At 35.8% G+C, this 13,804-nt stretch overlaps 1 protein-coding gene across 1 annotated transcript in view; it reads left to right on the top strand.

Moving 5' to 3' along the window:
- Positions 1 to 13,221, top strand: part of ETNK1 (ethanolamine kinase 1) — a 66,995-nt gene extending 53,774 nt beyond the window's left edge. Inside the window, exons 7-8 of the mRNA XM_058743405.1 lie at positions 7,057 to 7,130; positions 7,476 to 13,221. Coding sequence (XP_058599388.1) covers positions 7,057 to 7,130; positions 7,476 to 7,548 — 147 coding nt within the window. The 3' untranslated portion in view covers positions 7,549 to 13,221. The remainder of the gene's footprint in view (positions 1 to 7,056; positions 7,131 to 7,475) is intronic.
- The last annotated feature ends 583 nt before the right edge of the window (positions 13,222 to 13,804 follow it).

Here is a 13,804-nt window from a genome sequence, read left to right as displayed (position 1 = left end):
AAATGACAAGTGCTCTTTTTTGTATCTGAGAAATATCTGCCAAATGCCCAAGTCTAATAAGTGGTTCGAATGTCAGTTCTTTCAAGTAAACATGATGTTCCATTAAAAATGTGCAAGTTCAGCTCACAACTCAGTCATAAATGTTTTTCCTTGAAACAACCTTCCTCTTTTGGGTGTATAGCAGACTGCTTTATGTGTACTTTCCTACACCATCTCACAGAAGATTAGAACGTGTACTCAAGTGTAGAGATTTAATAAAATTAATAATTTCAATGGCTTCGTAAAGGACATTCTTCACACAGACAAGACTAGTCTTACTGTGTTTAGTGGTGATGTGAGTGTGTGTGTTTGGTGACACTGCCTTGACATACTGTAAGTTACTAGTAGCTTTACCCACCATTGCTTTTAAACCATCATTGCAGATGTTAACATATTCAAGAAGGCAAGTAGCATATTAATAGTATTATAAGAAATATATATTTTTTAAATCCAATGTTTTATTAAAACAAAAATAGAACCAAAGTTAAAATATACTTGATCCTTTTTTTTTTTTTTAAACAATTTTTTTTTTTTTTTAAATTTATTTTTGGGACAGAGAGAGACAGAGCATGAACGGGGGAGGGAGAGAGAGAGGGAGACACAGAATCGGAAACAGGCTCCAGGCTCCAGGCCATCAGCCCAGAGCCCGACGCGGGGCTTGAACCCACGGACCGCGAGATCGTGACCTGGCTGAAGTCGGACGCTTAACCGACAGGCGCCCCCCCCCCCCTTTTTTTTTTTTTTTAAATAGCAAGAGAGTAAGGGCTTTATTTTTTTATTTATTTTTTTTAATTTAATTTTTGGGACAGAGAGAGACAGAGCATGAACGGGGGAGGGGCAGAGAGAGAGAGGGAGACACAGAATTGGAAACAGGCTCCAGGCTCCGAGCCATCAGCCCAGAGCCCGACGCGGGGCTCGAACTCACGGACCGCGAGATCGTGACCTGGCTGAAGTCGGACGCTTAACCGACTGCGCCACCCAGGCGCCCCAGTAAGGGCTTTAATACTGGTATCATCAGTATTTGAAGACACAGCACTGAAACAAAACCAAATAATTTTTTCCCTTACTGAAAAATTCAACACTCATGTAAGAAAGTTAAAGAAAAATACACCGTTGGGGTACCTAGGTGGCTTAGTCAGTTAAGCATCCGACTTTGGCTCAGGTCATGGTCTCATGGTTCGTGAGTTCAAGCCCCATGTTGGGCTCTGTTCTGACAGCTCAGAGTTTGGAGCTTGCTTTAATTTTTTTAGTATTTATTTTTATTTAATTTTTTACATTTTTTTTTTAATTTACATCCAAATTAGATATCCTATAGTGCAACAGTGATTTAATGCCCCTTACCCATTTAGCCCAACCCCCCTCCCACAACCCCTCCAGTAACCCTCTGTTTGTTCTCCATATTTAAAAAAAATTTTTTTTTTTTACATTATTTATTTTTGAGAGACAGAGTGAGACAAAGTGAGAGTGGGGGAGGGGCAGAGAGAGGGGGAGACACAGGATCGGAAGCAGGCTCCAGGCTCTGAGCTGTCAGCACAGAGCCCAACGCGGGGCTCGAACCCACAGACTGTGAGATCATGACCTGAGCCGAAGTTGGACGCTCAACCAACTGAGCCACCCAGGCGCCCTCCATATTTAAGAGTATTTTATGTTTTATCCTCCCCCCCCCGTTTTTATATTATTTTTGTTTCCCTTCCCTTTTGTTCATCTGTGTCTTAAAGGCCTTATATGAGTGAAGTCATATTTGTCTTTTTCTGACTAATTTCGCTTGGCATAATACCCTCTAGTTCCATCCACGTAGTTGCAAATGGCAAGATTTCAGTCTTTTTTTTTTTTTTTTTAAACGTTTTATTTATTTTTGAGACCGGGAGAGACAGAGCATGAATGAGGGAGGGTCAGAGAGAGAGGGAGACACAGAATCTGAAGCAGGCTCCAGGCTCTGAGCTGTCAGCACAGAGCCCGGCGCGGGGCTTGAACTCACGGACCACGAGATCATGACCTGAGCCGAAGTCGGCTGCTTAACCGACTGAGCCACCCAGGCACCCCAAGATTTCATTCTTTTTGATTGCTGAGTAATACTCCTTGTGTGTGTGTGTATACATATATATACACGTATATACATATAGTACATATGCACATATATACTATATGTGCATATATACATATAGTACATATGCACATATAGTATATATGTGCATATATACATATAGTACATATGCACATATAGTATATATGTGCATATATACATATAGTACATATGTACATATAGTATATATGTGCATATATACATATAGTATATATATATGTGTATATGTTTGTATACACACCATTTCTTTATCCACTCATCCAATGATGGACATTTAGGCTTTTTCCATACTTTGGCTATTGTTGATAGTGCTGCTACAAACATTGGGGTGCATGTGCCCCTTCGAAACAGCATACCTGTATCCCTTGGATAAATACCTAGTAGTGCAGTTGCTGGGTCCTAGGGTAATTCTATTTTTAATTTTTTGAGGAACCTCCACACTGTTTTCCAGAGTGGCTGCACCAGCTTGTGTTGCTACCAGCAATACAGAAGAGATCCTCTTTCTCAGCATCCTTGTCAACATCTGTTGTTGCCTGAGTTGTTAATGTTAGCCATTCTGACAGGTGTAAGATGGTATCTCATCGTGGTTTTGATATGTATTTCCCTGATGATGAGTGATGTGGAGCATTTTTTCATGTGTCAGTTGGCCATCTGGATGTCTTCTTTGGAGAAGTGTCTATTCGTGTTTTTTGCCCATTTCTTCACTGGATTATTTGTTTTTTGGGTGTTGAGTTTGATAAGTTCTTTATAGATTTTGGATGCTAACCCTTTTTCTGGTATGTCATTTGCAAATATCTTCTGCCATTCTGTTGGTTGCCTTTTAGTTTTGCTGATTGTTTCCTTCGCTGTGCAGAAGCTTTACATTTTGTTGAGGTCCCAATAGTTCATTCTTGCTTTTGTTTCCCTTGCTTCTGGAGATGTGTTGAGTAAGAAGTTGCTGCAGCCAGGGTCAAAGAGGTTTTTGCCTGCTTTATCCTTGAGGATTTTGATGGCTTCCTGTCTTACATTTAGCTCTTTCATCCATTTTGGGTTTATTTTTGTGTATGGTGTAAGAAAGTGGTTCAGGTTCATTCTTCTGCTTTTCTGTCCAGTTTTCCTAGCACCACTTGCTGAAGAGACTGTATTTCATTGGATATTGTTTCTTGCTTTGCCAAAGATTAGTTGGCCATATGTCTGTGGGTCCATTTCTGGGTTCTCTATTCTCCTATATTGATCTGAGTGTCTGTTTTTGTGCCATATAGGAAATAGTTTTGAGTCTCAGATACCTCCCCTGGGTTGACAACCACTGTTTTAGACTTTAAAAAGAAGGAAGCACATCTCATCTCATAATTCATTTCTCAATATGTGGGACTTCCTCAGGTAGAAAGAGGACCATTTTTGTTATGTTATTTTTATTTTATTTTTTTATTTTATTTTATAATATTTTATTTTATTTTTTAATGTTTATTTTTGATAGAGAGTGTGCATGCACACACGCGCAAGAGCACAAGTTGGGGAGAGGCAGAGAGCAGGGAGACACAGAATCTGAAGCAGGCTCTATGCTCTGAGCTGTCAGTCAGCACAGAGCCAGATGGAGGGCTCTAACCCACAAACTGTGAGCTCATGACCTGAGCTGAAGTCAGATGCTTAACCCACTGAGCCAACTAGGCACCTCAGAAAACCATTTTTGAAAGTTTTTATATTTTTATCATTCTAATTTTATATAATTATAGTAATTAGCATTTTATTGAATGTTTGTTATATACCAGATATATATACTAGGCTCCGATGTGTGTTTTTCTACATCACTAAGTAGTTCTCCAATTCTCAGCAGTGTCCTGCAGTTCCATAGGTGTGAGATCCCATAGGTTAAGGGTTCAGTCTCATGACGCTTCACTCCACTGTTCCCTCTTTCAGGTGCCAGTTGCAAGTCTCATTTGTTACCTGTGATTCTTACCCACTGGCTATAAATCGGAGGTTTCCAAAATTCCCACTTTGGGTGCGGTTAATTTGCGAGAGTGGCACTTAGAACTCAGAGAAGCATTTACATATGTTTACCAGTTTGTTATAAAGGATACAGAAGAACAGTCAGATGAAGAGGTACATAGGGCAAGGTCTAGAAGGGTCCTGAGCATAGGAACTTCTGTTCCCGAGGAGGATAGTGTATACCACCCTCCAGCGTGTGGATATATTCTGGTTCACCAGGCCTGGAAGCTCTCTGAACCCTCTCCTTTTGGGTTATATGGAGCCTTCATTACATAGGCAAGATTGATTAAAACATTGGGCATTGAAAACTGAACTCCGGTCTCTCTCCCCTTTCCCCTCCCTGGAGGTTGTGAGATGCCCACACCTCTAATCATCTGATTGGTTTCCCTGGCAACCAATTCTCATCGAGAGGTGCTTTCCAAAACTCAGGTGTGGTTGAAAGGGACTTGTTTTGAATAACAAGATACTCCTTTTATGTTTATTGTTCTGGAGCTATTTCAGGAACTTATGATAAAAGACCAAATATTATAACAAAAAGATGTTCCCATTGCTGTTATGCTTAGAAAATTCCAAGGATTTGGGGAACTGTGAGCCAGAGACAGTGGATAAAGACCAAATATTTATTTCTCATTATAAATCATATCACACCTGCATTTTACAGGTGAGGAGACAAAGGTACAGAGAGGTTAATTGCTCAAAGTCATATAGGTAATAATGTTTGCAATTTGACGCCAGAGCTCAGCTTTTCTTAAATTTTGTTTAATTAACCATTAGACTTCATATGCATGTGACTTTAGCTGTTTACTCTTTACTACAATATTTATTCTTTTCTATATCTGTATTTGATGGGAAGTTATATATCCTGCTAGTGATTTTTTGAGGAAGTTAGAAGCAAAGTGTGATAATATTTTTTAAATGGATATCATTACAACAACATACTTTAAAGAGATCTTTAGAGGTTAAAAGTTTCATAGATATCTGTGTGTGTGTGTGTGTGTGTGTGTGTGTGTGTGTGTGTGTATGTGTGTATGAAGTAAGGGAGCTGATTCTTTTTCAGAAATACCAAATAAAAGCTGTGCTGTCTAGTTAATAGTAGGTTTACAACCTATTGGACATATATATGAAACCCCTCTCCCCCCATAATGAGTGCCAAATCCTTGGACACTTCACTTCCCCATTCTTCCCCTTCTCCGTTTCGCAGGCTTACTTTTACAGGTTTTGCAGTGAGCATGAACCAAAGAACAACAGAGGGACTGAAAGTCTGTGCATCACCTCAGGAAATGTACATTATTCCAATTAGACTACTTTTTGCCTTAGATGGGCATAGGTGATGGGGTAAGGCTATAATCACTGTAGTACTCAGCCAGTGAGTATCCAGAGGAGGAAGTTGCACACTAGGAGATAAATTGTCTGCTGTGACTGCCCCGAGTGTGCCTGTCTGTCAGACACCTGCTCTTGCAAGAATGTTGATTAAAGTCTTGCTTCACTGTGCTCCGAGTCTCCGTGTCCCTCCTTTGATTGGGTCAGTGAGATTATTTCCCACAATATATATAATTCCCTTCCTTCCTTCACGGCCCCCGAGTAGGGGGTAGAGGAGCAGAGGGAAAGAATCTTTTTTTATTAAATGTTCATTTTTGAGAGATAAAGAGTGTGAGCACAAGCAGGGGAGGGGCAGAGAGAAAGGGAGACAGAGGATCTGAAGTGGGCTCTGTGCTGACAACAGAGAGCCCAATGCAGGGCTTGAACCATGAGATGATGACCTGAGCCAAAGTCAGACACTTAACCAACTGAGCCATGCAGGCGACTTCCAGAGTGAATCTTAAGCAGGTTCCACACTCAGTGTGGATCCCATGACCCTAGGATCATGACCTGAGCCTAAATCAAGAATTGGACACTCAACATACTGAACCACCTACACACTAGATGCCCCCTCCATTAATCTTTAAAACAATCCTGTGTGGAATACAGAATGGCTAATAGTTTCTTATCTTATAAGTGATAATTCTGACACTAAAAATTTGTGACTTACTGAAGGTTGTTGCAAAAAGAGTTAGTGACAGAACCTGGACTTGAAACCCCCCAATTCACAATTCAAATTAAGAATCCTTCCTCATTCATTGTGTTGCTTTACCTACCCAATTGGGTTGTTTGATTATTTTAATACCAAGATCACAGCTGTTGAGGAATTTTTTTTTCTGAGATACCTTTTGTTGTTACTATAAGGAATTTAGTTGAAATAAAACCCTTTAAGACTTTTTTTCTAGCTATATTTCTAGTTAGAATAGACTATTTCTTGGGAAGTGAGGTTTTATTAGTTAATATTCGAATCTTAAGATATTTTCTTGTTTAACTGGAAATAGATTGTAAAGCACACACATAGCAGTTATTTTATAGTTCGTACAGTCATCTGTTTTTCTCTTGAAGTCTTAAGACCCATTTTTGCCTGGCGTAGGTAAAATCATGTTACAGTATGTCATGGTTGGTTATAGAAAATTGTTGGGCCAATAAAAATTGTTTTGAGATGTTTGGCATGTCTAGAACATTTTTCATATTTAAATATATTTTTCATTTTTGAGATTTGGATTTTCCCTTTTGTTTATATTTTTATGTCAAAAAGCCAAAGTCCTTTGATAATCCTGTATTTTATAGGAAAAGCCTGTTGGCAGTTTTAATCATTAAAAATAATTAACTAACATCTATTAGTACTGATGCTGAACTCTGTCTCCACAAAGCAGTTACAGGAATTGGGCTTTATTTTCTTAAGAGGTTATAAACATATTATAATGTCTTTTGGTGTGGACATAGGTAGTCATCCAGATAACTGTATGCTCAGTATTTGCTGTTTTTTAGACAGAGCATCAAGGTTGTATTCAGCATGGAGTTGAAGAAAAAGAACATTAATTATTTGACAGTTGTTTTATTAAGAAATGTATTACCATAATTCTTGATTTTTCTTTCCTCCTTTTTAGGCTTCTCATTTCTTTTGGGGATTGTGGGCTTTGATTCAAGCCAAATACTCCACTATTGACTTTGATTTCCTTGGGTAAGTTTAATTATGCTCTGTGCATTACATTTGTCTCTACTTTTTTTGTTTGTTTTTGGTGTACGTGTAGAACTCATGGGGTACACTGTAGTTATTATTATTTTCAGTCAAATCTTCTAAAGGTTTCATACATTTAATAATTGGTTTGCAAGGAAATCTGGTATACCAATTTGTTAAATACTCTATTAGATAAGTGTCCAGTAGGTGGTGCAGTAAACCAAAAATATGTCCTTTGAAAATCTTAAAACTTAAAAAAAAAAAATCATCTTAGAAAGGTGAATGGAAAATGAAGGAAGGATTAAGATTTTCACCTTTGATTAATTGTTGTTATTCATTTCTCACTAGGTATGCAATTGTTCGTTTTAACCAATACTTTAAAATGAAGCCTGAAGTTACCGCATTAAAAGTGCCTGAGTAAAGAAGAGATTTGATTATTCTCAAGTAGCTGAACAATGCTTGTGAAATCTTTTCTTAAGAAATTTTGAAAAGCCAATATTTGTTAAAATTCTGTTGTTTAATTTGGTTATCTTGCTTTACAAATTATGCCTCTAAACCAATCTATTTTTTAAATAGACTGAACGATGTCAAGAAGTACACCTACTGCTATCAGTGTGTGGTGGATTAGAAGTTTGTTAAATCTGCAAAAAGGTATAAAGATGTCAGTTTAATCCTTTCTTTGATAATTTAATCTCTGTTTATGTGAATTATTTATTATAAACTTAACATAATTCTGTGACTGCTTTCATCTGTTGGTTGAGTGTAAGCAATGAAAATGTTCCAGAGAAACTTTTTTTTTTTAAGTTTTACTTTAATATTAATTTTAGTAAACATTCTAAGTGTTCAGTGTAACTTTTTTATCTCGATACATTGTAAGAAATATGAATCATTCAGTCTTGAAATGCCAGATACTGGTATAGATAACTTAGGGTGTTCATAGAAAAACTTCTGTGTATGAGGGTAAACTGCATTTACTGTCTATGCTTAGTGGTACATCTTTTTGAATTGAATATTGGATAGTGTTTTTGGGGGGGGGGGTGGAATCTATCTTTAAATTCTCCTTTCCTTACATAGTCTGGCAGTATAAATATTAACCATATAATCCTGGAATAGATATGATTTTGTATTACCAAAATCTGCATTAAGTAATGTTTTCACATACTAAATATGGTCATTTAAGTTGCTAGTTTATTTTTAAAACTTGGTTGTATCATATTGTTTTTTACCAAAAATTTTGTTTTACTTAATGAAATATTCTGTGTTTTTTGTCTGTTTAGCTAGTAGAACAAATGCTAATTTTTGAAACAAAGATAGAGTTATCATACTTGGGAACAAGAAAATATCATTTAGATATTCTTTTTTACCTTTGCATATTCATTCCTTACAATTTCATTTCATGTTTTAGTGTTGCTCCATGTCTTTAGAATGACATGATTACATGATATATGCAGGTTCAGAGAACTAAATTGAAGCAGTTAAAAGAAAGAAATAAGGAACATTTAGGACTTTGATCTACTACACTTAGAATCTGATATAACAAAATGTGAATTAAGCAGATATACTTGTGGTAGGAGGGCATCTTGTTTTAGTTTCTCTTGATTTTGTTTGTGTATTTTTTTAATTTTGTTTGGGAATGAGAGGGTGGTAATTATTATATGGAAGGAAGTTAGATCTTTGCGATAAGTAGGCTTCAAGTTTTGAAGACTGCCCCTGTGTGGGGATGAGCAGTCATGGTTAACTTAGAAAATTAGTCTGACAAGCTTTGCACTTTGGTCACATAAGTGCCCATGTACAAAGTTGGCTTAATGAATCTGCATATTCAGAATATGCAACTACAAATATATCCTCTAAGAAATCTTCTGGGGAGTTTGATGTATTATTCCAAATGACTTATATTCTCAGATAAGTGCTTTAAAATACTTGGATTATCTCAAGATGTTTAAAGCTAATAAAGTAAGTAGAAACACTTAAGGCCATTTTAAATGGTAAATTCTAGTTACATAAATAGAATCTTAAAATCTGCTTGTGTCTGTAACAGTGTTAGATTAAGATTTGTTTTCTACCTCCCCAGTGTTATAAATGTTCACTTCTGTTTTTTTAAACCGTATTAGTAAAGGATCAATAGAATTTTACCTAATTGACTAAATGAATGGAACCAATTAAACAGTAGCTTTTTACATAATGTTAGAGTGAACTTGAAAAATTGTTTTTGGTGGAATTTTTATTTGTGGTTGGAACATTTTCTTAGGACAATGAATAATATGTAATACCCTTGATTTTTTGCTTTCTGACTTCTTAAAGTGCAACAGTGTATAACTTAGAGAACTGTGTGTATGAGAGGAGACAAGATCAGTTTTCTACTTTATTCCATATTCTTCAAACTATTTTGAATAGGGATTCACTGAGCCTTTTCTGGTAGACTGTGCATAGCTGCTAGCTGTGGTACTCTTCGAGAGATTCATATTAGAAGTGAATGTAAAGGGGAATAAAGGCTCTCACTTTAGCCCTAGGAGTGTGCAGTGGGAGTTGGAAACAAAATAAGATATTTAAGATATTTTCCCCACTCTATGGCTAATTTTTGGGAGTTGTGATGCTCCCACTTCCTTTGTGATGCTCCAAAACCTTCCCAGGTTTTTGGTATCATGCTGCAGCCTAATAATAGGGTTCAAAATTGCTTCCCTTTTTATTGACCATTTAAGGGAACCTAAAGGAAAAACTTCCTCTAAAATTTGTCCTGTGGCTTGCTGAGATGTCTGTTGCCTTTTTATGTTAAGCTAAGGAACTTGAATGCCTTACCTAATAACTCAGCTGGTAGTAAGTTCATTTTGTAAATACGAAAATGGTTGTTAGAGAAGTGGCATTCATGTGTACTCATTGTTAGCCAATAGACCATAGTGGCCTGGATGCTTTAACAAGCAAAATTCCACATTTTTTTCCTTTTGTTCCTTACATACTTGTATGATCTTACCTGACCAGTAATATTTGATTTTTTTTCCCTCCTGACCCCATGCTACCACTTGATTTTCTAGAAATCAAAGAGATGTGGTAGTAAATCATACTGTTCACATGGTCGTTTGAGATCAACATGAGCACAAAAACTCAACTAGGTCTGCCTGGAATGTATATAAAACAGTGTAAATAAACATTTGTAAATTAGTGTGAATTGTATCTTGCATATGAGATTGTGTATTGTTTTGCATTCTCTTCCCTTTTGTAGTTTTATTTTTTTTTAGGGGGGGGTAAGGAAATGATTCAGCTCTTCGGTTTTAGACTCAAAATAGCCAAAAGTTCTGGCTGCATAGTGGGATAGCAAGAGGAACTGGAAATAGGGTTTATCAGGTTTTGTCAATGTCATTACTTATTTATTTAGCCTCTCAGTGCCTAATACGACTTTTCTTCATTCTTTAGCTGGCCATTAGTTTTTGTGAGGTTAGATTGCTATAAGCAGTAAATTAATACACTCTAGACCTCCTTTCTTTGAGTCATGATTCTAAGCTAAAGCAAATTAAAAATATAATGTGATGATTGCAGACTGAAGTATTACCCTTTCCTGTTTTCAAGGTTGTTAGCTTTTTTCTACCAAAAAACCCCCAAACAAACCTTGACATTTTACGTATCTGTGAATCTAAATCCTGTATGTATGAGATCTTGATAAATAATAGCTCTTAGCTCAACTTAAACATATCTCAGTTGGCTTCTATAAATATAAAGTTGTTCATTACGGGATTGTAAAAGACAGAAAAAACCTAAGTAATGAGTAATCTTTTAATGACATAGTGCTATTTTCATTTTTGCTGGACTGAAAATATTTACTTCAACTTCATAAAGGAAGTTAAAGGAAAAAAGTTCCCCCAAGCACTCTCAGTGAAAAGTTAAAAAGTTCCACTTTAAATATATAGGTTTTTCTTTTTTATATTACACAAAGCTTTCTGTACCATTTTTAAATTCCTTCATAGTACATATGAAAATACTATCAGTTTGATATTCTGCTTCAAATTGCTTTTAATAAGCATTTTATATGCATTCCAAAGTGATAACAGACTTAAACTTCTAATATTAATCAGTCATTCAGTTGATATAGACAGAGTTACCAGTGCTTTATGCTAGGACGAGAGTTCTGTTATTGGAAGCAATTTGCACTAATTTCCTCAAAAAGCAAATGTGAGTAATATGCACAAAGGAAATGAATTCTAAGTATGTGGTAAAAAACAGCCTTTTCCTTATTTCAGAATTGATATGCTCTGATTTTGCTTCCTTAGTTCATTTGATTTTAGAATGTCCTTTGATTGGAAACTAACATATTAAGGTAATCTGTTTTGCTTCTTCTTTTCCTTTTTTTTTTTTTTTTAAGACATTAGTTATTGAACCACCTTTTTTTCCCAGTTATATATATCACGTGTGTGATTATAGTGTTATGTCTTGGGTTAGAGGTCTTTGGACAGAAAAGCATATCAGTTATTTTAAATGATTTTTCCCCTATCTTTGAAGCTTAGTCTGTAAATGTGTTCTTGTAAAACAAAATGCTTGGGTTTGCATTACTTGAATACTTGAAAACTGAAATTAATAAGGTATCTTACATAATGAATTAGATATTTCCAATTTTTACATTAACAACTTTCATTTTTGGATAATTTGAAATAGACAGAAGATTCAATTATTTGAATGGATAAAAATGAGTGTTTATAGAAAAATTCCCTTTTGTGTTTCAGTCATCCCAAATTCAACTTCTTAGGTTTCTGTCCTAAGATCTGCTTTTTTTTTTTTCTCCTGTACTTAATGCACTTACTGTGCTATAGATAATATCAGATAGCAGGTTAAAATAAAATCTTTGTTCATTATGAATCGTTCAGCTTTTCTGGTTATGAAAAATTGCTCTGTAAAGTACTCCTAATCCCTAAATATAGGCGTATTTTTGTTTACATCTTACCCATTAATGGTATAAATACCATTAATTATTGTAACAAAACACAAGATGTTTATAAAAATTGAAAACATTACATATTGTATTTGAACTAGTTAGTGAAAGGTAAAAAAACGCTGATTGGAATTGTTTTCATTAAATTTCAAAACTCTTAATAAAGGAATGTTCAGAGATAGGTTGAGACCCATCGATCTCCATGTAAACCAGCGTTCATGACCTGGAGAAAACCCCAGAAACACAGTGGAGGAGGCAAGAATATTTACTTGCCATGGTTGTGGTGTGCTGCTACTTTTTAGGTAGTGACACACTGAGATCTTATTGTCCAATAATCTGAAGAAGTTTCCTGTTAGTTATGTGTACTAAAGTAACTCAGTTGGTAGAATCTGCTAAGAGGAAAGTTAAACTGTACTGTATTTAGGAACCTTTTTACAGCTGGGTGAAGTTTCCATGATATGAAGTGTTTGAATTTTAAAATATACTGCTATCATAAGAAATAAGACATGGCATTATTCCATGTTCTTAAGTGATAATTTCCTTATTGAGTTTCAGAAGAAAAAACAAAATGAGTAATTGTCACTGCGTTAGCTGTATGTTGAATTGGGCAATTGTGGCATAAACCTTAAATTTGTGTTTATCAAATGTGAACCATAGTAGTATAATGCTGCTTTGTATATACTGTAAGTGCTACAAATAGTCTCAGCACTGAAAATGTATTGATACCTCTCAGATGAATGCAAATTTTGATGTAGGTGTTTTGATATGCCTCAGAAAGTATCTGAGTGTCTGAGAACTTGTCAATCTGTTTGATAATGGAGATACTTCCTGTTTTTGGTTGCATATTTTCATGTTTAAAATTTAATTTTTACATTTTTACTACTGTTAATTTAAGCGTAAAATTTATTCTGTGGATAAAAATGGGGTTGCCAGTGAAGACAATAAAAAAAGAGCCTCATTCATGTAACTGCTTACGTAAAAAATACATTTTTGCTGTATGTTCATAAACTTTTAATGAAGGTGTTTGTATTTCTGTTTGAATATAAGTGATGTTTAGGCTTTATTTCTGCTTAATAAGGCCTTTTACCATTGATTAAATGAAGGAATGTATCTTTTTGAAGAGATTTATATTCTGTAAATAAAAATTGGTTGTAACAATAAAGTTGGGTTCTAACTGCAGTGTACCATAAATCTTGTTGTTCTTTCAACTTATTTTGGTGGATTTTCTTTTTTGGGGGGTTAGAAAACAAGACTTTTCAAAGTTATTGTATAACTATATATTTGAAGTGATTCTTTAAATTTCTAATTCTCTGGTTTATAGTATTAAAAAGGTTCTTTAAAAAAATTTTTTTTAATGTTTATTTTTGAGAGAGGGAGACTGCTGGGTAGGGGCAGAGAGAGAGAGAGGAAGACACAGAATCTGAAGCAGGCTCTATGCTCTGAGCTATCACCACAGGGACTGACCTAGGGCTCGAACTCTCAAACCACCAGATCATGACCTGAGCTGAAGTCAGATGCTTAACTGACTGAGCCACCTAGGCGTCCCAGTATTAAAAAGTTTTTTTTTTAATGTTTTTTTAATGTTTGTTTATTTTTGAGAGAGTCAGAACACGAGCAGGGGAGGGGCACAGAGAGAGGGAGACACAGAATCCAAAGCAGGCTCTAGGCTCTGAGCTGTCAGTACAGAGCCTGACCTGGGGCTCGAACCCATGGACCACAAGATCATGACCTGAGCTGAAGATGTATGCTTAACTGAGCCTGG

This window comes from Neofelis nebulosa, chromosome 8 (assembly GCF_028018385.1).
Source record: "Neofelis nebulosa isolate mNeoNeb1 chromosome 8, mNeoNeb1.pri, whole genome shotgun sequence".
Classification (NCBI taxonomy): domain Eukaryota; kingdom Metazoa; phylum Chordata; class Mammalia; order Carnivora; family Felidae; genus Neofelis; species Neofelis nebulosa.
Note: the sequence above shows the minus strand (reverse complement) of the source record. Positions and strands in the feature narration are given on the sequence as shown.